At 38.1% G+C, this 25,039-nt stretch overlaps 2 protein-coding genes across 2 annotated transcripts; both read right to left on the reverse strand.

The window, feature by feature from the left end:
• Window positions 1–2,149: 2,149 nt before the first annotated feature.
• On the reverse strand, window positions 2,150–10,765 carry kcnk6 (potassium channel, subfamily K, member 6). Its single transcript, XM_048168940.1, has 4 exons — window positions 10,680–10,765; window positions 10,053–10,600; window positions 5,171–5,566; window positions 2,150–3,160 (listed from the first exon to the last, which is right to left on the reverse strand). Exons 2-4 carry the CDS (start codon window positions 10,366–10,368, stop codon window positions 2,925–2,927), a joined length of 948 nt encoding a protein of 315 aa, XP_048024897.1. The 5' UTR covers window positions 10,369–10,600; window positions 10,680–10,765; the 3' UTR covers window positions 2,150–2,924.
• Window positions 10,766–13,875: 3,110 nt separating this feature from the next.
• On the reverse strand, window positions 13,876–24,431 carry si:ch211-14c7.2. Its single transcript, XM_048168729.1, has 6 exons — window positions 23,456–24,431; window positions 20,365–22,209; window positions 18,134–18,333; window positions 15,712–15,833; window positions 15,180–15,303; window positions 13,876–14,921 (listed from the first exon to the last, which is right to left on the reverse strand). Exons 2-6 carry the CDS (start codon window positions 22,181–22,183, stop codon window positions 14,793–14,795), a joined length of 2,394 nt encoding a protein of 797 aa, XP_048024686.1. The 5' UTR covers window positions 22,184–22,209; window positions 23,456–24,431; the 3' UTR covers window positions 13,876–14,792.
• Between the last annotated feature and the right edge of the window lie 608 nt (window positions 24,432–25,039).

Here is a 25,039-nt window from a genome sequence, read left to right on the forward strand (position 1 = left end):
AATTCCATTCAAAAAGTGAAACTTGTATATTACATTAATTCATTACACACAGACTGATTTATTTCAAATGTTTATTTCTTTTAATTTTGATGATTATTATGACAACTGAGGAAAATCCCAAATTCAGTATCTCAGAAAATTAGAATATTGTGAAAAGGTTCAATATTGAAGACACCTGGTGCCACACTCTAATCAGCTAATTAACTCAAAACACCTGCAAAGGCCTTTAAATGGTCTCTCAGTCTAGTTCTGTAGGCTACACAATCATGGGGAAGACTGCTGATTTGACAGTTGTCCAAAAGACGACCATTGACACCTTGCACAAGGAGGGCAAGACACAAAAGAGTCTGGCTGTTCACAGACCTCTGTGTCCAAGCACATTAATAGAGAGGCGAAGGGAAGGAAAAGATGTGGTAGAAAAAAGTATACAAGCAATAGGGATAACCGCACCCTGGAGAGGATTGTGAAATAAAACCCATTCAAAAATGTGGGGGAAATTCACAAAGAGTGGACTGCAGCTGGAGTCAGTGCTTCAAGAACCACTACGCACAGACGTATGCAAGACATGGGTTTCAGCTGTCGCATTCCTTGTGTCAAGCCACTCTTGAACAACAGACAGCGTCAGAAGCGTCTAAAGACAAAAAGGACTGGACTGCTGCTGAGTTATGTTCTCTGATGAAAGTAAATTTTGCATTTCCTTTGGAAATCAGGGTCCCAGAGTCTGGAGGAAGAGAGGAGAGGCACACAATCCACTTTGCTTGAGGTCCAGTGTAAAGTTTCCACAGTCAGTGATGGTTTGGGGTGCCATGTCATCTGCTGGTGTTGGTCCACTGTGTTTTCTGAGGTCCACGGTCAACGCAGCTGTATACCAGGAAGTTTTAGAGCACTTCATGCTTCCTGCTGCTGACCAACTTTATGGAGATGCAGATTTCATTTTCCATCAGGACTTGGCACCTGCACACAGTGCCAAAGCTACCAGTACCTGGTTTAAGGACCATGGTATCCCTGTTCTTAACTGGCCAGCAAACTCGCCTGACCTTAACCCCATAGAAAATCTATGTGGTATTGTGAAGAGGAAGATGCAATATGCCAGACCCAACAATGCAGAAGAGCTGAAGGCCACTATCAGAGCAACCTGGGCTCTCATAACACCTGAGCAGTGCCACAGACTGATCGACTCCATGCCACGCCGCATTGCTGCCTTAATTCAGGCAAAAGGAGCCCCAACTAAGTACTGAGTGCTGCTCATACTTTTCATGTTCATACTTTTCAGTTGGCCAAGATTTCTAAAAATCCTTTCTTTGTATTGGTCTAAAGTAATATTCTAATTTTCTGAGATACTGAATTTGGGATTTTCCTTAGTTGTGAGTTATAATCATCAAAATTAAAAGAAATAAACATTTGAAATATATCAGTCTGTGTGTAATGAATGAATATAATATACAAGTTTCACTTTTTGAATGGAATTAGTGAAAGAAATCAACTTTTTGATGATATTCTAATTATATGACCAGCACCTGTACATAATTAGTCTGACTGAACAGCTCGGGTTAGAACGTCACAGGTTGCCAACTCTTAATTATGGTCGTTAGTGTGAACTCAGCATAAGCTCTTTGTTCTGATTCGGTAGGATTTGCGGTTCTGCATAAGATTACCAAACAAGACATCCATACCATTTTCAAGCCATAAAAAGTCTACAGGAAAACAATGAGCCTTTAGAGTCTATAAATATATTACATAATTTGGTGATACTAGCGGTGTAGAAATCTCACATTAAAAAAAAAAAAAAAAAAAATCTTGAAAATCTAAATTTTGTTGAAGAAAAAAAAATACAATATTGCTTCATTTCATATTTCACTATTAGTTTTTATATTACTAGTCTTATACGAGAACATGTACAAGAACTACATGTGTGACAGGAAGGAAGCTGTTTTCTCTCTTTATAGGAGAAAAAGGTTCCTTTTTTTTCCGATTGAGTTAAGGTATTTACATGTCATGTTTATTACAGCTATTTTTGAAACCTATTTAAATGCTCAAGAGATAAAACAGGATGTGTAAAATGAAAGCTTCCTCTAATGCCACAGCTACACAGACGACTCATGATGCACTTCATCACACCTGCCAAAGAAATTACATCAAAGTCACAAAGTACCAAAACAGTTTTTATTTTTTTTCTGTGCATGCATTTCTTAAAACCCCTTTTGTTCCGACGTGAATATCAGGCACCTTTTTTGTTCCCTACCATCCAACATTTACTATACAATGGCAATGATACAAAGAATAATAAATGAATGTACAGTACTACAATAAAGACAAAAAGACCGTTTCCAGCATAACAGTCATTGGCTGTCAATTATAAAGTGTAAAAAGCCAATTATAAAGTGCATCTGAAGTTCTCCACATCTCTGGACATCAAAAACCATTAACTAGCTATGAAAACGATGATTCAATTCATTTCACACTCATCGATAAACAATACAATACTGCACGAGTGCTTTCTCTTCCTGTTTCTATGGTCCAGAGCTGTCTTGGTCCACGTAACAACAACAAAAAAAGTCATTTAATAATCTGGAAATACATTAGAATATGAAAATAGCCAAACCTAAACAAAACAACACTAGAGAAGATTCACACTTAGGACACAATGAGCAAGTTTTCAATTTCCTTAAGCCTTGAAGATCAATTTTGGAAACTCCAAATAGGGGGGAAAAAAAATTGGTTCATGAAAATGTTACAATCCACCCAGATGCTTTGTTCCAACATCAGAAGCTGTTCTGCCCAACAGTGAGGTGTATTGTATTGCACACGTTCATACTCGATGATCTTGGAGGTGCTGCAGAGGCAAGCTGTTAAACTGCAACGTGTTGGTGTTCAAATAATTTACAAATAAGTCACCTTATTTGAATGAGGAAAGATCTAGTATTTTATCTATTTATGGAGTTGTAGGACACTTGAGAGCTGGGATCCAGAGGCTTATGTGAGGCCTTCTCAGCCTCAGGCGATTCATCATCAGGCTCGCGTTCTATTATTGGCTCTTTATCCTCATCTTCCTCCTCGTAACTTGGCAGCTGGAAGAAAGCGGTCCACCCGTACACATCTGCAAGCTTGTGGAAAGTGCGAAGGACCAGGAACATGACCATCAAGCCCACAAACAGGTACACTGTAAGAGAAAAGAACGAGAATTCATGTAACCAAATAAATTTAGACAATTTCAAGTACTTACAAGGGAAGACAAAATTCTTTTTTAGAGCTTTCTAGAATGGAAACATTATTTATAATATAATATACAGCTTTTCACACTTGAAATAGTTAACCCCGGTCATTCTAAATCCCTGGTAAACGGAATCCTGGGTTATCTTTATTCAATTTTCACACTGCTCATACTATACCCGGGGTAAACGGTTAATCCTGGGTGTTCATAAACTATCGTTTCACACTGCACATTCCTAAACCCTGGGTTAAATTTCTCATCGGCACATTTTTGGTGTCAGTGTCACTGACTGGACAAACGCGGCACATGACCTGTTTACATAAAGGCTCTAGCATTGCGCGTCCTCATATTACACATTGCTGACTGTAATAAAGTTTTTTTCAATCGAACTTTTCAAACTATAAAAAGGTAAGAATGACAGTCTCTTCTTCACTCTAATTGTCATGTTTTCCAGGAAACGAGATGGAGTTTTTCGCCCTTCCGCCTACATCAAGCGTGACCTTTCTGGTGGATCGCAAATCAGTGCAAGATGAGCATTTGTTGTTAAAAAGTGTACAAATTTTTATTAAATTTAGAAAATGATCAATTGTTTCGCTAGATAAGACCCTTAATCCTCGTCTGGGATCGTGTAGAGCTCTTTGAAGCTGCACTGAAACTGTAATTTGGATCTTCAACTGTCTGGAGGCCATTGAAGTCCACTATAAGGAGAAAAATCCTGGAATGTTTTCATCAAAAACCTTAATTTCTTTTCGATTGAAGAAAGGAGGACATGGACATCTTGGGTGACATGGGGGTGAGTAAATTATCAGGAAATCTTTATTTGAAAGTGGACTAATTGTTTAATGTATCATAAATTCACTTTTTACACCCAATATTTTTCCTTCTACCTATACATGTTTTTATTGCCATGCACATCTTGTATGCATCATATACTAAATGCCTGCAGCCCATGTTGGACATCGGACATTTGTCTTTTACACCCCTCGGTTTCAGTCTTATGAGACACATTATCAGTACATGGGATCCTGACATTAATCGCATAATACTGTGCATCAATTTTTCTTTTTCATGCAACTATGAATGACGTAACCGTAAAAGGGGCCACTGCATGACTGTAGGTCATAAAAAAGATTTCAGCTTTTATCCTCTTAAGAGATGAAAATTACTGTTCAGATCATATTAGCTATGTTTCCATCCAAATTTGTGAATTTAAATTATTTACAAATTTCGATTGTAACATAAAACATTAGTGAATAAAGCAGCGTTTCCATCCACTGAGTTCCACAAAATCATCACTTCCTGATAAACTGGTGCTAAATATCACTAAGAAAAGTAGGAGAAGCCACTGTATATAATAATTTCTTAAGCACTTGCGCCACAGAGCATGCACACAAAATGCAACAAAGTTATCTTGCTTTCGTAGTGAGATGCCTGCTGTTTTGGATTGCAGTCATGTAAGAGTTTTGGGAGATAATTATACTGAACCTCTTTGATGACAGACTTTGCTCAGGCATTTCAGAACAAACAAAAAAGCATTTCAGATGCTGTGCAACGAGATCAGTCCGCTGGTTAGTCCAGTTATGCCGTCCCATCTCAAAGTCGCATGACTTTTTTTATGCCCAATGAGGAATTTATTCGGCAAATGTGTTTCCATCATAGTTTATGTGCATGTTTTCTTGCTGGATAAAAAAGTTTATCTGACACAATTGAGTGCATAAGTTTTTTTATGCACATTTTGCCATTTCCTTCCAGTGTTTTTTTATACAATATCCCAAAATGCACATCAAAAAAAAAGAAAAAAGAAAAAAAAAGGTGGATGGAAACACTAACTATTGCCTTTTTCTGTTGAAAACTTACTTTAAAAGCCCTATCTTGGTTAAAGCCTTCACATCCTCACCTTACTTTGAGCTCAAGCAAAAGGTCTCTGAAAGGAAACTTGAGGAGATTTGAGTCTCTTACCCATGACTGATATCTTGTACAAAGCTCTGAGTCTCTGTCCTGGCTTTTCTGCTGGCACAAAGTCCCCCAGTCCTATAGTGCAGAGGGAGATGAAACAAAAGTAGAAGGCGTCTAAGAAAGACCAGGATTCTTCTATGGCGCTGAACACCAGCGCAGGTATCACGAAGAAGCCGAGCACCACCAGGACCAGCAGTACAATGAAGTGCACGACGCTGGCTGCGCGGGGCTGCAGGCCTGCCCTCCGCTGGCACATGGAGATCGGCCCGTAGGTCAGAGGGTGCATGAGGCGCTGGACACAGGCTGTGAGCACGAGCATGGTGAAGGGCACTCCGATCAAAGCATACACGATGGAGAACGCTTTACCCGCATCAGAGAGTGGTGTAGTGTGGCCGTATCCTGGAAGAGAGGGGAAAAACAAAAAAACTTTGGAGGGGAATGTTTCCAACAGGCAAGACAAGGCATGTCGAGTCAAACGCTTTTTTACAATACACACAGTTTCAAAACAGCTTTACAGAAAGTCATAATATTATGTCTATAATGTCTTAGTGCTTTACTATAGAGCAAGTTTTATGGCTGGGAAACATGACAAACGATGATACGAGTGATTTAGATCTAGCTATACTGCGTTTATAGGGTTGTCTAGCACATATATCAGTGCTGCAAACATTTGAGTGTTCAAGGCAATTAAGATATTTCAATATTGGTCAGTATTTTTCCAAGTAAGGATAAGTGATTCTAATAAAATATTAATGAATATGATCGAATGTTGCAGGTGAAAAGTCTGATGTAGTTAAGGGATTTTAGATAAAGCATAAATTAATATACGATCAGTTGTCTTAAAGGTAGTGTAGGCAATTTCGGGGAGGCTAGCAATAGCAAGCTAGCTTTGAAAGCATAAGATCCCTCCCCTCTCTTCAGAGCGTCTCCAAAGCCACACCTCCTTCAAAACACATTAATGTAAACTGCAGAGTCTGCAAAGCGCCACGAGATGAGAGATGACATTACCTCATGTCTCAAAGCACATAACATTACATTAATAATAATGAATGTAAACAACTTACGGAGCACTGACTTCTACCACCTGACTGCTGCAGATTCATTTCACCGTTGATAGTGTTGACATAGAAACACATAAATCCAAGTCTGAGGACGTGAATAGCTCCGTGTAGAACGTCACAGGTTGCCATCTTGTAATTACAGTTACGACATGACGTGAACGCAGCATAAGCTCATTGTTTTGGTTCAGGAAGAACTGTGAAAGGTAGCTGCTCTTTGTTTGTGGCACTCAGTGACTGTCTGTCTACAACTCTGCATAGCATTACGGAACGAGCGGATGACGTGTGATGTTTGCGCAAGTAGGCAGAGGTGTAAAGTATTTGAGTAAATGTAATTAGTTACTGTACTTAAGTATCTTTTTGGCTACTTTGTAGTTGTATCAAAGATATTGGCAACTTTTACTCTCTACTTGACTTCATATTTGAGCAAGTAAATGTACTTTTTACTCCAATACGTTTGTGATGAGTTATGCAATTACACATTTCATTTTGCATGGCACCTAACTTTTTCTGCAGCAGTTTGTTACTGCTATAAAGAAGCGATATTAGCATCTAAGGCCATTGAAGGAACTATATCTTGTGCATTTTGCCTTTACTCACCCAAACTTGTCAACAAGGCTACTTTACGTGAAAGTGAGTGCATTAGCTGGTAATTGTGAATCGCAGATGTTTGGTTTATGAGATGAGGTCATGACTGCAGCTGGTGACGAGGCCGAAACCAGCACATCCAGTGCAAGTAGACTTTGACTTTTTAAATTTTACTTAACATTATTCTATGTATCCACTATACAGACAAAATCTTTACGATGGATATCGGTTTATTTATGGCCTTTTTAAGCACTTGAGCTTAACTGAGACTTAAGAGTTTGTAGACGTTTAAGAGGCTGCTGTGTCGACCTTGATTTATTGCAATATTGAGGTGTTCAGTTTTATTTTGATTTTATAAAATAAACAATTTCTCATCTAACAAATCAACCGTTTCTTATTTTCACTGGCGTGTCTCTCAGGTGTTGAGGACTAGTGCATCTTTTTGCCGACATTTAGCACGAGTAAAAAAAACTTAAGTACTGTTAAAATCAGATATTCTAAGACTTTTACTCAAGTCGTATTGGATGTAATTTTGTATGTAATTGGATGTAATGAAGTAATTTTCGCTGTAAGGTATCTGTACTTTTACTCAAGTATGGCTTTCAGGTACTCTTTACATGTCTGTGAGCTATGGAAATACATATGTTGATAGGCAGGTAGCACATTGTATCATTGTATTCGGACTGAAAGCAATGACTGGACGAGCATTTTTTGGTCCTGGGACTTCCATAGAAGATATATGTACATGTTTCAATATTTAGACCACTTCTGTTATTGATTGCAATCAGGATGTGAAGAGAGAGGGTGAGTAAATGATGACAATCTTTATTTTTGGCCGAAATTGCTAATTATACAACGCATGTGATTTCCTGACTGCATAAAGCTTTTAGCGTAATCTAATAGGGTCAGCAACACAGGTTAACATGCTCGATGAAAGGAAAGCTTTATACAGACAAACAGGTCAAAGGATTGATTTCCCATGATACTGTTTGCAGGAGCAGCGGGACCTAAACTGAGAAGCCCAGTTAAAGCAAACAAAGCTTGCACTGTGCCTTAACTCAAAAGAGTAAGACAAAAGTGCCATATGCGAGTTTGACAAAACAAATATCATGAAATAACCTTACAATCACTTTTAAAAAAAATAACATGAATACATTAAATTGCTGTAATACGTAATCAGTAACCACAAACAAGTTTCTGACGCACACTACAATTTGAATGTTAGGGCACACATTTGCCTCCCAAGCTATTTTTCCTTACTTCCTCCATGACAAGTGAAAGCTCATTACTCAAAGAAAGTCATTTATAATTAAACAAAATAATTAAGAGGTATTTTCACACCACTATAGGTGCAGATGGATGAAAAACGTGTTATTCTAATTAAACTCACCTCACAAGTACACGAAAATATTTAAGTTATATACACACTGCACTCTAAATTCAACACTAGCTTAATTTCCATTACCAGTCCAATCATGTGCATTGCTCTAAATACAGACCTACAGGCAAAAACACTGTTTTTTCAGGCACCTGTCAATTTTGAGATTTTGCGCTTTTTGGCTTTTCATGAAGTGTTTTTTCAGACTGGTGGAAAGAAAACATCCAAAATACACTATTAAGTGTATGTTTTAAAGCACATTATCTATTTGCATCTATAGATTTCAATTACAGTAAATATCTTTAAAGGCCATTTTCTCAAAATGAGTTTTTTCCTCCTGCTCTGAGTCAGAAATCTCCACTTCAGCAGACCTTACACACACACCAAACTTTACGGTTTTATTCCCATCTATATTCTGAAGGTTTTTACAGAAAGATTTGTTGATATATAATTTACAGGACTTTATACAACATTTTATTCCTTAAAAAAATGGTGAAAATTATTTTCTGGCTGTTGACAGTATATTCTGATTTATGGAGTGATAAAAAGAGATATCCAAAATTCCTTCTGTAAAAACCTTTTAATTTAATATGTCCAAAAAATTAAATGAGAATTTTGAACCTGACATCAACCAATATTCAAATGTATGCAAATTAGCGTATATTTAATTAGATAACGCCCCATTTGCATATTTAAACATAACATTTTAGAAAACTTGTAATACAAAACGTTTTTGCAATTTTTAATGTAATTAATCAGCTGGGGAAGTATGGTGATATCTATTAGTTAATTTTTTTACCCTATTCACCTGGAGTGTCTCGCCTTATTAAATATGTCATTAAAAAAAACTGAATATGAAAACAACCCATTGAATAACAGAGTAATCACATCAGTATCTTTTATTTTATTTTATTTTTAAACGAAATCCTGCCATTTTAAAAGGCATGGATACAATAGATCAATTCCATACACGTCTATCGCACTTATCTAGTTGACAAATGGAAATGAGGTTGTGTACCAAGCAAGAGATTCGTTCAACATTTGATTTAAAATCTGATTCCATCTTGTGATGTTCGGGAAACAACTAAAATCACGTAACTTCTCATTTGAAACCATACTCTATATGTTATGGTTCACCTCTACTTCATTTACAGGTGATTTCTCTTATCAAATATGCAAAATTCAAATATGGATAGTAATAGGCCTACTAAGATGTAAAAACTGTCTATCTTAAATGAAATTTTACTTTAATTAATTGCTCTATTTTCATCCTGTTAGGCTAAGAGGTTTCAAACCCAGGTTTTATTCTGCAGTCTAAACACTGATCAGAAATCATAAGATTAATCAATTTTATATATATAAAAAGCTCTAGTTTTCAGTTCACCGTCTTTATAAATGAAAATATATGTCTATAAAGGGGTTCCACACAAAGGGGCACCAAAACGTTTGAAGAACCCTGTGTTTGCCAACATTTCCATCCTGTTGAACATCCTGTTAATCTTGCCATACAGTTATAATGAGTCATAAAGTGCTTAAGAAGTCTCATACACCCTTACATAGAACAACACGTATAAGATATAGGATATTAAGTAAGAGATTTCAAAAGCACTGACTCAGTATCCGTCTCTTGATAAAAATGCTATTGTTTACACTTACAGAAGACACTGTTTCTGGCGAACTTTGGAACCGTGTTTTGTTTGCAGCACCTCTGATGTTTGTAATGTTCCCTGAGATGAATAGCTTGTAGTAGCCTATTCTACAATATATTTAGTATTGCTACTAAACGCATGCATTTCCGATCTGAACAGCATCAAACAAGCCAAGCGCAACATCCGTGAAACTTTGTTTCTGTGAAACTCACCCACTGTCGTGACCATCGTGTTGGCAAAGAAGAGAGAAGACGCCAAATCCCAGTTCGAACGGAGCGAGGCATTTTCAAGGACCGACACGCCGTATTTATTCGCTTTTAAAACTCTTTCCAAGAAACTTTCAAGGGCAGTGGCGTTGATGCAGCTCAGGTTGAGGAACTCGGCTTTCAGAGAGTTCAGGTCTGATTTCAGGGTCTCTTCGACGGGCCGCTCGATGGCAGAGAAAACAAGCGCTCCCAATATCAAATAAGTGATGTACGATAAGATGAAGCCGCTGAGCACAAAGCAAGACCTGAACGCCGTGGACATGGTGGGATTTGTAGGAACTCGATGACAGCGATTCTTAATTTGTGGCAGTGATGTGTTCGCCTGATTTAAACTCCACCCTTCACAATCCTCCACCCTCCACAATCCTCCACCCTCTGATAGAAGTTGGCCACGGTGGCCAGGAAATAACTGTACACAGTCACATGGAGTTTTGTGGGGTTGAAAGGTGTAGCGCAAACTTTTTGTTCCTCACACAAGCGCTTTCATTTGCACCCTACAGAGAAATCATTATACACATAGTGTGAATACTATACCTTTGGGAAGTCTCATTAAAATGATGTACCTACACTCACATGAGATCTTCAGTCTTCTAGAAGAAGTGGTTTTGTTCTGCATGGAGTGGGTCGCCCCTTCATGGGCTCCACCATGTTGAGATCACTAAACATAAACTTACTGTGTGCATTTAAAAGTGTGCTTTCTTAAAGGCACAATATGTAAGATTGTTGGATTAAAATATCCTAAAACCACTTAAACGGTGTTAAATATTTTATTGACCTGTGTACTTTCTCCAAGAAAGTTTGAATCCAGAGAAATAAGCAATTTTAAAGGGTTAGTTCACCCAAATATGAAATTTCTGTCATTAATTACTCAGCTTCATGTCGTTCCAAAACTGTAAGACCTTCGTTTATCTTCAGAACACAAATTAAGATATTTCTGATTAAATCCAAGAGTTTTTTTTTTAAATCTCCCATAGAAAGCAACATAATTACCACATTCATGGTCCAGAGAAGTAGACATATTTAAAATAGTCAACGTGACTACAGTGGTTTAATCTTAATGTTATGAAGCGATGAGAATACTTTTTGTGCGCAAAAAATAACGACTTTATTCAACAGTTTTTCCTCTTCCCTGTCAGTCTGTTACGCAGTTGGCGCAGTGAACGCAGTGCAGAGCTTCCATGTTTACATCTGAATGCTGGCTCAGTATTGGCCAAACGCCTGTTCACGTGAGCACCATGATGCATGCATGTGACTGCTGACGCAGGAGCCGGCCAATAATGAGTCGGCGTTCTGACGTAGAACACGCGCCAACTGACTGGCATAGAAGAGGAAAAATTGTTGAATAAAATCGTTTATTTTGTTTTGTTTTTGCACACAAAAAGTATTCTAGTTGTTTCATAACATTAAGTTTGAACCACTGTAGTCACATGGACTATTTTAACAATGTCTTTATTAGCTTTCTGGACCTTGAATGTGGTAATTTCGTAACTTTCTATGGGAGATAAAAAACCTCTTGGATTTCATCAAAAATATCTTAATTTGTGTTCCGAAGGTCTTATGGGTTTGGAACGACATGAGTGTGAGTACTTAATGACAGAAATGTAATTTTTGGGTGAACTAACCCTTTAACCACGGGCCGTATCCGTGCTACCTGCATAACCCCACATACGCTTGACCGGAAGAAGCGGAAGTGCTTGTCTGCAGCACAATAAAAGCTCCGCTGCTCTCGAGCTGTGTGTCGTGCTCGTCTCTCGTTAGCAATCACCCCAGCGGCCTCGTTTCTGCTCTCACAACACTCGGTCCTGCTCTGCTTCATACTACAGTAACGTTAATAATCTCATCCATAAACATGATTTCTGCCCGAGTCCCGTCGGATTCTGGCTGTGAAGTGAAGACGACAACTCCTATGATTCCACTCTCAATCCAAAACAAATTAAGATATTTTTGATGAAATCCAATGGCTCAGTGAGGCCTCTACAGACAGCAATGCCACTGAAACTCTCAAGATCCATAAAGGTACTAAAAACATATTTAAAACAGTGTGAGTTCAGTGGTTCTACCTTAATATTATAAAGTGACGAGAATACTTTTTGTGCACCAAAAAAACAAAATAATGACTTTTCAACAATATCTCGTGATTGGCCGTTTCGTGTTCGGGTCGGTACACACAGCCCCGCCCATCACGTGTATTGCGCTGCCCAGTATTAACGACACTGGTAACAGACAATTGCGCTTATCAACCACATAGGGGATCCATGGTGTAGCTTTAAAGGGTTGGTTCACCCAAAAATGACAATTCTGTCATTTATTACTCACCCTCATGCAGTTCCACACCCGTAAGACCTTTGTTAATCTTCAGAACACAAATTAAGATATTTTAGTTGAAATCCGATAGCTCCGTGAGGCCTCCATAGGGAGCAATGGACACTTCCTCTCTCAAGATCCATAAAGGTACTAAAAACATATTTAAATTGGTTCATGTGAGTACAGTGGCTCAATATTAATATTATAAAGCGACGAGAATATTTTTTGGAGCGCCAAAAAAACCCGAAATAACGACTTATTTAGTGATGGCCGATTTCAAAACACTGCTTCATGAAGCATCGGAGCACAGATGAATCAGTGTGTCGAATCTGCTGTTCGGAGCGCCAAAGTCACGTGGTTTCAGCCGTTGGCAGTTTGACACGCGATCTGAATCATGATTCGACACACTGATTCATTTATGCTCCGATGCTTCCTGAAACAGCGTTTTTTGGCGCTCCAAAAATATTCTCGTCGCTTTATAATATTAATATTGAACCACTGTACTCACATGAACCGATTTAAATATGTTTTTAGTAAGTTACCTTTATGGATCTTGAGAGAGGAAGTGTCCATTGCTCCCTAAGGAGGCCTCACGGAGCTATCGGATTTCAACTAAAATATCTTAATTTGTGTTCTGAAGATTAACAAAGGTTTTACGGGTGTGGAACGGCATGAGGGTAAGTAATAAATGACAGAATTTTCATTTTTGGGTGAACTAACCCTTTAAGAAGCAATTGGTTTTACAGAGGCTGTAAATGTTTATTCATATGTCACATGTACTGGTGCAGTGGTTTGGATTCATTTGCATAGGGTGTATTACAGTAATATGGGACTTTTTTTTTTGCACTGACTGTCATGAGAGATCAGAGTCAGACAAATAATTGCATGGCGACCAGCTGTCTTGTCAACATAGTCTTGACTGCATCCCAAATTATCCTACTGTCTTGGTTTCATCCCAAATGATCCTACTTTATAGTTTTCTTTTGAAATACAAAATAACACAGACAGAAAAACAAACTCGTGATGGAGTCTGTTGTGAAGATGAAGTGAGGGAGAGAGTCACATGTCGCTGAGGGGATAGAAATAGCTGCAGTCTCTGTCAAAACAGTTTAGTGGTTTCTGTTCATATCCACACTTAAGTAAACAGACCTCATATAAACTCATGATGAGGGTGTACGAGGACGGCAGTCTGAACAGCTGGAGACGGTGAACATTATCTTGGTAAACAAGCAGCCAAGTCACTCTGATTAGACAAAGTTTACCAACACTTGTTACATCTCGGGCCAAAGGATTAAGATTAGGTCCAAACTGGAACTAAATAAAGCTTATGAAATGCGCTTTTATCATGCAATTTTACATATGTGCAGATAATCAAAATGGCCTAAAGCTGTTTTGTGTTCATGAATTGTTGCATTAGCACATCTGCTCAGGTCACTTACGCAACATTGAATGGTTGAACCAACAGTTATCTGCTTCATTCAGTCCTTTAAAGGTGTTTTAATTACATCAATCAACAAACAAGCTTACAGGTTCAATTTAAAATGTTAACATTCATTTTAAAACACTTCTGAAAATATGGTCTCTATTCTTCAGGAGTTAAAAATGGTACACTACAGTGTCATATTTAGTACTTCAATCACAGGGAGAAAAGACATGGAAACAAGAAAATGGATTTCTCTGTGAGGTGGTGTATGAAAATACATTTTGTGGAAATTTGCTAGCTTTTGACAATTTTCAGGTGAAGGAAAGCTTTTTGGGAGTAGAAAGTAATCCTAATCTCTGTCTCTTTCCCAATATCTCTCTCATATATATATATATTTGTTGATATAATTTGATGTCTTTTTGCCTTTATCATGTAATACAGTAGAAGGAAAGTTGAGGTATGGGATTCGGACGTGACAGACCAGATTTGAATCTTCGGGTTTGCCATGGCTCCAGCAAAATAATCTTATTCTAACAAATGTAATCCATAGATTGAAAGTAATGCAAAATGCGTACTGTCGCATTTGATAAAAATGGGTCCAATAACCAGACTCAGTGCTGCACAAGTATCCTTACACCTGAACTAAACAATTGGGCAATTTTTTTTTTTACTTGACATTTTAGTATATTTGTCCTAATTTAACCCCAATATTCTAACATACCGAAAAACATATTTGGTTGAACATAAGCTTTTTGTTTCTTGACACACAGCTGAATGAGAAACAGAATCTACCAGACACCGAGTGAGAACAGACATTGAAAGAAGAAATACACTTTAAATAAACCTTGAATAGAAGTCAATCCAGGGAAATTCAGTTTGTCAGTGTGTATTATTCCTCTCCTCTGAATTTCCTTTTTTCAAGGAAGCATAGGTCAAAGATGTTTCAGCAGATATAGAGACTAAGTCATGATATTTCTGTTGAAGTCATATGACAGTCTTCTCTTAGCATTTGCAGCTAATTGCTGGTTGGATGTTGGGAGATTTGGAGAAAACCTGGCATTGGTCTTCAGTCGAACTGTCACACATTCCTGAAGTAGAAAAGGATGATTATGTGGTTATAATATTGAAAAAATACACTTATTTGTGGTAAATATACAGTAATATACTGTAAATATACAAATACCAAGCCCTATTTATGATAAATGCAATGTATATAACATTTGCTACTTCAAATAATATTACAAGTGACTGATGTAGCAAAAGCTCAACAGAGTTCAGTTTAATATCAAGGAAGTTTTCACAATATATTATTGCAGTGATTTCATCATTCATTACAGCAAACTCACAGAGCTGGGACGTTCCAAATGCAGCGACTGAAGAAGAAGTTTACAGGGCAGAGACTCCGCCCTCTTATATTTCACACCAATCATCCGGTCCAGATCCTGGAGGCCATCAAGTAAGCTCTGTTGCCTTTGGGCCAAAGCAAAATGATTAACTCGGAATTTCATAGCATGTAACAAGAAAAACAAATACCATTATTGTACGTGAAATTGTCAAAGAAAGATTTGTTTTTACATTTTCAGCCATCTCGAGAGGATGAAATACAGAATTTCATGCAAAACAGTCAGGCCTTTGTTTTTGATCTGATGCAATGCTGTAGTATCTTGTATTACCACAAGGTGGCAATAGATGATTACTATACTGTATGTCAGTGGTTTTCAAACTATTCCTGGAGCCTTCCCAGCACTGCACATTTTCGATGTTTTTCTTACCAGCTGATGAGTTAATTCGGTTGAGTTACATAAGGGAGACATCTAAAAATCCCTAATAATAACTGAATAAAGTCATAACTTTACAACTACAAATAATGCAACATACTTGTGATCCCCTATATTGCTGTTTTCAGCTGGTCCTTGCAGAAGCTGCTTTAGTGTAGGAATGTATTCAGGATCTTCACAGGGGGTCTTGTCAGAGGGAAAGGCCTCTAGAAACACATTTGACTACACACACAAACACACAACAGTAAGGATCACTAGTCATCAAAGCATCAACAGTGTTGAGTTTTGAATGAGTTTTAATTAACATTCATAAGCCAACAACATTCTTGAATTTAAAGATATATTAGTATGATACTAAAATCATAAGCCTTTAATTTATGTTTGTAGAGGATGAGAATTAGTATGTCAGCAGGGGTTGACATTAACTTTTTTGCTCATTGCACTGTGGCTAGTGGTCAAAGTTACTTAGCATTTTCACTGGCCAGAATTTTGACATTGATACCATGGGGAAAAACTGCCATATAGATATTTTTAATATTATCTCATATTATCTTGCAGGTATATTAGGCTGCTGTCACTTTAAGACCTGATACACAGATCCAATATACCAGGGGTGTTCAATCCTGCTCCTTGAGGGCCACTGTCCTGCAGAGTTTAGCTCCAACCCCAGTTAAACACACCTGAACCAGCTAATCAAGGTTTTTAGGCATACAGGAAACTTCCAGGCAGGTGTGTTGTGGTAAGTTGAAGCTAAACTCTGCAGGACAGGGGTCCTCCAGGACCCCTCTGCATTATACTGTCCATTAATTTTCCTGTAATCACTATGAGGCTGCTTTGAAACAATCAGTATTGTAAAAAGCGCTATATAAATGAAAAACAGATGACACGTGTTTTCGTTCTCAAATGTTCATGTTCACTTAAATCATTTGTGTTTATGTGAATATTCAGCATTTTGACATTATTTTGTGTGTATTTGACTGTTTAAGTGCAACAAGCATCGAAAAATACTCAATTTAGTACTGAGAGGAGGCTTTATGTGCGCCTACTTTGGGTGTGAGCACAAAATCTTTGGGAATGAGTAAAATGATGCGCAATACACGCGATCCCATGCTGAAATTCAAGCCGGAATATTTATCCGGAGCAAATTAAACAAGTGAGTGAGGGGAGGCGGGTTAACTCGCTGTCGGAGAGATGAGAGAGAGAGAAAGCGCAGCTGGTATTTCAGATATTTCATTATCAATATGTAATCGAAAAATCGATATTTTTGACAACAATACATTGCACATTGTTTATTATTTCAGATGCCTTTTTTAAAAGACTACAATTGAAAAATGTATATATATTTTATAAAATTGAATGGGTGTTAATGTCAAGCACCGTATGTCATTGTATCTCATGGCTCTTTGGAATATTTCTGGTAAAATTTTGTAACAACGGTAACAATTTCTTTCTCATATCACATGGTATCTTTCATTTCACATGCTGTCGCAAATGTCATTCTTAAGTAGTCAAATAAGTGGGATAATGTACATTCATTAAGTCAGGATGTTCAGGACCCCAACACAAAGCGGCTGACAATAGAGTGGTGCAGGGATGACATCAAAACACGGAAGACTAATTCGCCAATGGTTCTCTCAAGGGTTTTCCAATTTATGAGTAAAATGAGGTCTGTGGTAAATATAACTTGACGATACTTTTAAAAATAAAAATAACAGCTCCAGAAATCACATATTCAATATGGGTGTGTGTAATTTACATTTACAATTTACATTGTAGAGCAAAACATTCAAGTTTCACCAAGTTATGTTTAGCACAGACCTTATTTTACTCATAAATTGAAAACCCCCATTATAAAACCTAGAGGAAACAAGTGGCAAATTAGTCTTCCAGTTTTTGACGTCATCCCTGCACCACTACATACTTATGCTCCCTTCACATGCTATCGGAATGATTGTAAATGAGTTTCCTAGTTAAAAATTGGACATGAACGCCCTCTCAAGTCGTATTTATCACTGGGGATAATTTTGATACCCAAGTTCCTGAGTTGGGCGTGCCATTTATTTTAAACATGGCGGAGGGGAGAACTAGTATTCTTTCCACAACAGCTTGTCGTTAAAGTAGTGCATATTTACATATATGAATAATCAGTTGAAGCATATTGTATGGTTTATACACAGCGAGAGTTGCCTGCATTTGACCTAAATTTCAGAATCATCAGCAAGCTGATTATCTAGATAGGGTGGTGAATGTCAATGAAAGGGATGTTAAATATCATTTTGGCTTTAATAAGTTTTTCCTAATAAATAGGCAAAAATAAACCTGGTGTCCTCCATGATTGCTGTTCTTTCTGACAGCAAAGCACTTGAATGCGACAAGCTCGTAATCACGACTTCAAAAAGTGTGAAATAGGAAATTTCCGATTACACGTGAAGGCAGCATTAGTAACTGCACAATTTTCAATGTCTTTAATACTTGAAAATAACCTGAAAACATATTTATTATAACACAGAACAAATGTTTACCACATTATGGAGAGGAGAGAGGAAAAGGTTTGGCTTTTCAGTAGAAGGCCACCACTGGCCATCAGGCACTATCTTCTGCTCCACAGTCTCCTGGCTGAAGGCAATCCATGTGCTCTCTGACTGCTGGAATGACTGGTCTGCCGTCCAATCAGATGCCCAGGATGTGGGTTCATTTGCATCAGTGGAACTTGTGCATTCATCTGAGAGGGGAGGAGGGTTCATGTAAGTCTTTATAGTTTCTTTTTCATGGATCTCATACAAATACTCTTAATAAAACCAGTAGGCGTTATGTTAATGCACAGAGCTTCTGCTAACTGTGGTGGAAAGGTTTCAAAAACTCTAGCATCATGGACATGTGCAATAACTGACAGGCAGAGAAAGTGTTTACCCATACTTCAGTTCTCTGTTTTTGTACACTCTGTGAACAAAGCGTATAATTAGTTATTTATAGACCGTTGTTGAAAGGTACAACATAGAGGCACAACATGTGCCTCTAATACCAACATACAGTACAAATCATTGCAGTTTCCAGGTGAAATTTACACAACTGGCAGTGAAACACCAACAACATTTAATCCATTTCACACAAATTCTGATTAGAGGGGCATATCATTGATTAATAAAGACTGTTCGCTCGGTTCTTGCATAGTACTACTATGTTGTGACCTCAAAACACTTTTACCATAGAGTATCATTTGTAAACTAATACATTATAATGTTTGCATCACATAACAAGCTCCATATGTTTGGCTTTTCTGGTTGCTCACCTGGCATTGCACTTGTGATCTGGAGCATTGCATGATTTTGCAGAGTTAGACGTGTTCCTGGGTCAACATACATTTAGTAGATCCTGGAACAACATTCCTGTCCGAAAATGTAATCATAACCATATGCATACCACAAAAACTAACTCTACCTGTAAGTTATTCCTAAACTCAGAAGGAAATGATAGGTGAATAACACTGATGTAGAAGCACCTAACCCTGGTTTTAAGCCTAAACTTGATATAAACTGTAAACTCAAATCTGATTGGTTTATTGGAATGTTGTTCCAGGAACAACAAAGATGTTGATCCAGGAATATGTTGCACTTGGTGAAATTAGGTTCTGCTGGAGGGTTCGGGTACGAGTCCAATAAACATGAGTCATGATAAAAGAGCTCAAAATATACTAGAAGCAACCAAAAATGGCATGGTTGCTTCAGAAACTGTTTTCATCTCACGTTTGCTTGTGTTAACACTATTAGTTAGGTTAAAGGTTTAATGTAGATGGTTTTTGAAATGGTAGAAGATTTTCAAATGCAATTAACCTTAAGCATTAACCTGTTAGCAGATATGTACAACAATCAACGAAATAAAGCGCTACCAGATTCACGTTCATCAGTTTCAGTTAAAACTGAACATGCTTTTAGTGCCACTCACTGGACATTTCACTTGAAAGTGTCACAAATTGTGCAAGTAGCAACGTAATATAAATTTTGCAAAAATGTCACGGCAGGCACGTTATTCCAATGAGACTGTGTTGGAAAGATGTTAAAATGCCTTCCACAAATAACATACTTGTCATATAAAAAATGTTGTTGCATGACCTAATTTTAAAACTAAAAACTATATAAAAAGTAGGTTAAACCTGTTGACTACCTGAATCCCCTGGTTTTCACCTTTTTAGAGAGCAGGATTAATCCTGCGGATTATGATTACACAGTAGCTGCCAAAAATGAATGTAAGCCCATAAGATTATTAAGGGGGAAAGTATTTGGTTTTGACCAAAAATTATGGGCAGAAGACATAGTAGATGAATAAATAATGCTGTGTTTGTCCTCTATTTTGATCAGGCCGTTCCCTCTAGACACACTGCCTTTGGCATTGTGGAGGTCGGCCTCCCCTCTTGTCCCAATGGCCTTGTGTTTGCGGGTCTTTTTAATGCTGCCTCCTGCCTTAGGCTGGTACACAGCAACAGGGGGAGTGAAGGGCTGAGGGGGTAGGAATTCCAAGCAGCGCTTTAAATAATTAATATCTTCACATGAGGTCGGGGGGGAAGCGAGGGGGTCTGCAGGAATCCAGGTCAATCCAGACAGACTATTTAGTACTGGAACACTGGGACTGCATGTTTATCTGCTCACTCAACCCAAACAAAGCCAGGTTCCTGCTCCAGAAGAGAACTTACTGTACCTTCCGTCTTAAGTGACGAAATGCATTCATTACTCTGCAACTCTCAAGACAGTGTACTTACCACAGTTGTAATCCTCTCCTGCAGCTAACTGTTGGACTTCACTGAACCCGTCCATCCACAGCTGCTCCGCACCTGCCTGCATGAATGCCCCAAACTCATCCTCCTCCTCCTCCTCGCCCACATCAAGAGACCCCTCGTCAGTGGCCACCTTGTCCCTGTCGTCAACTCTTGCCGGCTCTGATAGCAACTCTGAGTTCACCAGAGGCAGCAAGTCTCCACCTCTAGCCCCCACCTCCCCATTGCTTAATGCTGGGATGGCTGTTGCTATGGCTGCAGTGGTGGTAGGGGCAGGATTAGGCTGCGAGTGAATAGTGGTTACAGTTATATTGGTTGTTGGTGTGCTAAAGCCTTGTGAAGAGGATTTGTCAGACTGCTGAACTTCAAGTTCCCCATGCTCTGTGATTAATTCCTCCCAATGCTGAGGTGAGCACATGGGCGGCCTCCACTTCTTCTCCGTAGTGCTACATTCAACACTCACTGGAGGGCGGCCCTCCGGCATGACTGTATTCTTTGTATTCGGAGAGCCGTCTCTCTGTGTTGTGAGGTCACCGGTCTCCACCGAATGTAGATTCTCACGGTCCAGTAGGCGCTCATCTGGCCTGGATTCTTGATTCTTCTGAATGCTGACAGGGACTTCGGAGGGAGTTTTAATGGAAGAATGATCTATGCTTGGCTCATTATTACAGTTTGTTGTGGTTGATTTTATTTCTAGACTTTCAAAGTTAGCCTCAGATGCTACAGATGATCCTAGGTTTGGCAAATCAGCAACAAAGTTATGAATGTTCTGGTGATCAACTGATTCAAGGTCACGTTTACTAAGCTTAGGGTCTCCTTGAGCATCACCATTGGCACAACTGGATCCTTCATCTATTTCAGAGCAGTTTTTGGATTGATTAAAACTCATCTCAGCTGCTTTGGCACATGGTTTGGCAGAAGAGCAGCAGGTTTGTGGATCCATGCTCTCGGGTGCAACCGTTTTGCAATGAGCCCTTTTGTCTTCGGCCAACGCATTGATATCTTCCTTACTTGGATAGCTAGCGCTGCTACCTTTCTGGCATTGTGTTATTGTGTTGCATGGTGTTATGTTATGCATGTCTGTAACGACTGCATTCTTTTGGACACCATCTTCCGGCTCACAGTGCTGATTGGCGATTTCCTCTTTGCCGTGAGCTGTTGTTCTTTTCTCCGCCGAGCCTGTTGTTTTACTGCACTTCCTCCATTTTCTAATAGCCCTGGGCTTGGCCTTGAATAGTCCTCCATCTTCTGTCCCATCCTGGCTCAACTTCGGTCCCCTAGAGGAACATGTAAGCTCTTCTTTTGTCCCCTCAAGAATGACAGTGTGAGTCCGTGGACCTGTGACTCTCACTCCAGCCCTTCGGTTTCCGACAGCACAGATGTAGCTGCCCCGTCCCTGGGCCTTGAGAAAGAGGCAACGTGTCTGAGTCTGCCTCCCACCCCCTTCAGTGCCTTTCAAAGTGGCAACAGTTACAAGAGCACCAAGACCGCCTTGCCTGACCCCTGGATTCGTACTGTCCAATGTATGCCCATAGCCACTGTTAACCTGACCTGACCAGCTTCTGAGCCCCACCCTGTTTTCAGGAGGCTGTTGGCATGCGCTCTGTACCCGAGATCCATTAGCAGCCTTTCTCCTGGCTTTAGAGTAGCCACCACTCACAGCCCATGCTCTCAGGCCTTTAATCAGGGGTATGGCTCCAAACTCAAGGGCACTGGTCAACGAGACATTGGTTCTTCGGCATTCATGCAGTAGCTCCCGATGGGCCATGTCCAAGCAGTTATTGTTGTTGTTCTGTTGCAGCATTCTTCTTGGGTGAATAATATCAGATGCTGTGGTGGGTAAGAATGGCATTTAGGATGTCAAAATCTTAAAATGTTTCTGTTACAGCACATCTTTTATCATTCATTTTTATCATTATCATTGCATTCATGGAATGCAAATGGCATACATCTTTATGTAAGTTCGATATCTGACAATTAAAGGTCAATACAAAACAAGTTCAACAGCTCAAATATTAGTTTAGTTCATGGCAAACTGTCTTCAAATAAAATTAATTTATTTACTATGCTTGTTTTATTTGAAATTCATTTGCCTTGTGTTTTATTCTGGAGTTCACATCACTTGTCCTTAATGTCTGAGTATATATAATTATATACTAAAATTGAAAATATGTAATTCTCTTGCATTCATTATAACTGTAAAATGTATTGTAATATTATTATTCTGTAATTGTATATACTAAAATTTGGTAGGTTATATTTTTATTATAGTTTAATGTATTTTTTATTCTAGTTTAATGTATTTTTTATTCCTTGTCTGTTTTTAAATCTATGCTTAAATCTTATTTATTTGAACAAATTATGGTGGGTTAAAAGTTAATCCTAATAGTTTTATTTGTCCATTTGGGTTTTTGGGTTATTTGGGTTTGTCCATTTTCAACTCAACCTGGGTTGTTTTTAACCCAGTATTAGAGTGTATGGTTGTTTTTAAATGTGCTTATATATATATATATATATATATATATATATATATATATATATATATATATATACACTAATAAGTATTGAATATTGTAATATTCAATAAAATATATATACAATATTTATTTAATTTTTACACTTATAATAAATATATTTAAAAAGATAGATATTGTCATATCAAACCACGAAAAGATTTGTCTTCGTTCTTTCAATTTTATTCAATATGATTTTTAAAAATATATATATTTTATATGTAGTTATTATAATTGTATTTTATATAGACTTTCGATTACCTAATATTGAATACTGTGGTGCACAATTATTTTTTTCTCAAATTTTATTTCGCATGTCACAAACTATGTCACGATGCTCGGAGGACGCTGCGTTACGTAGTCTACACACACTACGTGATCACATCACTTGCACCAAATCGCGAGTCTATCATTAACTAACACTTGCCCACACAGATGTAGCCTATCTTACATGAGGTAACCTCGGGGAGGGGAATTATGTGCACATCGATTATTTTTGTGGTTTGATAAGCCAATATCATTCGTTTTAAATCATAAATAACCCATCTTTTGTTTCTTCTTACCTTTAGAGTGTGCCAGTTATTTTCCTCATGCCGATGCGATGTCACGAATCACACAATTCCAGCTGTCGTGCTTTGTGAAGATGCTGCTGGGCTGAAGGATTTTGGCTTTAACCTTCATGAGAATTTTGGACTGTCTAGAAATTATGATATCCATGTCACCACGTCGTTTTAAGACAGCATATCCGAATACAGAGCAACGAAGATTTGTATCGTAACCTATTAATCCCATGTACGTTTCATGTGCTCCGTTAAAGTGAACGTCATGCTACACCTCCGTGTCTCCTGATAGCGCAGGCTGCTCTCACTGGCAGAGCAACGCAGAGCCTCCGCAATCTAGTGCGTGCCATCAGCTGACCAATAGCCGAGCGTGCTTTTATGCTTACGCACGAAGAGGACACGCACACGCGCCAACACACACTTCATTTAGATCTTTAATCAGTTCTGGTAAGTATATGTTACCTTATGCCGTCACCTTCCTTTTCTAGACTTCTAAATAATTGGTAGTTCAATAGAACTCAATACACAAAAAGACTTTGTTAAAACGTGGTAACCTATGTCTTTACATTGGGCACTTTAAATATAATAATTCATGTCACTTATATTAGTGTCACTTATGTAGCTGCAATACTTTATTTTAATTTTAAAGGTATCATGCAAACTAAAAAAAATGGAAATTGTCATCATTTACATTTACTCATTGTCATTTTGTTCCAAACCTGTGTGACTGTATTTCCTCAGTGGAAAATAAAAATAGAAATTATCTTCATTTTTCAGAAGACTTATAGGGTCTATAGCACAGAATGGATGGATTATTTTTTTCATCACACATTAATGAGACATTTATGGTGTTTAGTTGTAAGCTTTAAATTCCAGGCTGGTCATTCTGTGTCAACTCAACCAGATGTCCTCAGCTCAAATTTTTAATTTTGTTAATATTTTATCTGTACAAAGACAAACATAAATAGTGATGAAAGCCAAAATATTAAATGTCACAGATGTATATTTACTGAGTAATCCACTATTTTCAAAGTGACCATTTTCACCTGAGATTTGGAGCCAATTTACAGGGGTGTAAAAATGACTTTAGAAAGATGGCAGCATCATTATTTTATTTTCACACAGAGATTGGTAGGTCTATTAATAAAATCTGTTGACTTTAGCAATCTTTGTTTCAGTATATGCCAACAGTGACAGTTCAAAAATGGCAAAAAGTGTTTTTTGCCTCAAGTTTGCCTGTAACTCAAGAAGTATTAAATATATATCTTAATATTCTTTTATATTCTGGTTCTTAACAAACTTTCCTTTTGGTATCTTCATTTTAAAGGCCCTCGGTGGTTCAAAAGGGATATGGAGATCTTAATGCGGCTCCATGAGTAAATTGGTAAAGTGCACACATTTTCAGTGGAGCACGAGATTTAAAGGGGCCGCAGCCTGAATCGGTGCATAGTTAATGATGCCCCAAAATATAGGGCATCTTTAAAGAGGAATATCTAAAGAACAAATAATGTATAACTGTATAACATAACTCAGAGAGTTATGTTTTATGCAATTCTTTTGATAGAGTGAAACAAGATACATTTCTAC

This window comes from Megalobrama amblycephala, linkage group LG19 (genome assembly GCF_018812025.1).
Source record: "Megalobrama amblycephala isolate DHTTF-2021 linkage group LG19, ASM1881202v1, whole genome shotgun sequence".
Taxonomy (NCBI): domain Eukaryota; kingdom Metazoa; phylum Chordata; class Actinopteri; order Cypriniformes; family Xenocyprididae; genus Megalobrama; species Megalobrama amblycephala.

Coding starts and splice junctions, on each gene's coding strand:
- kcnk6 (XM_048168940.1), bottom strand. CDS start 10,368: ATGTCCACGGCGTTCAGGTCTTGCTTTGTGCTCAGCGGCTTCATCTTA. Junction 5,567..10,052: donor CACGATGGTCACGACAGTGG/GTGAGTTTCACA, acceptor CCTCTCTTCCAG/GATACGGCCACACTACACCA. Junction 3,161..5,170: donor GTACAAGATATCAGTCATGG/GTAAGAGACTCA, acceptor TTTCTCTTACAG/TGTACCTGTTTGTGGGCTTG.
- si:ch211-14c7.2 (XM_048168729.1), bottom strand. CDS start 22,183: ATGCTGCAACAGAACAACAACAATAACTGCTTGGACATGGCCCATCGG. Junction 18,334..20,364: donor AGGAGAGGATTACAACTGTG/GTAAGTACACTG, acceptor CTCCCCTCTCAG/ATGAATGCACAAGTTCCACT. Junction 15,834..18,133: donor TCTCTCCTCTCCATAATGTG/GTAAACATTTGT, acceptor TTGTGTGTGTAG/TCAAATGTGTTTCTAGAGGC.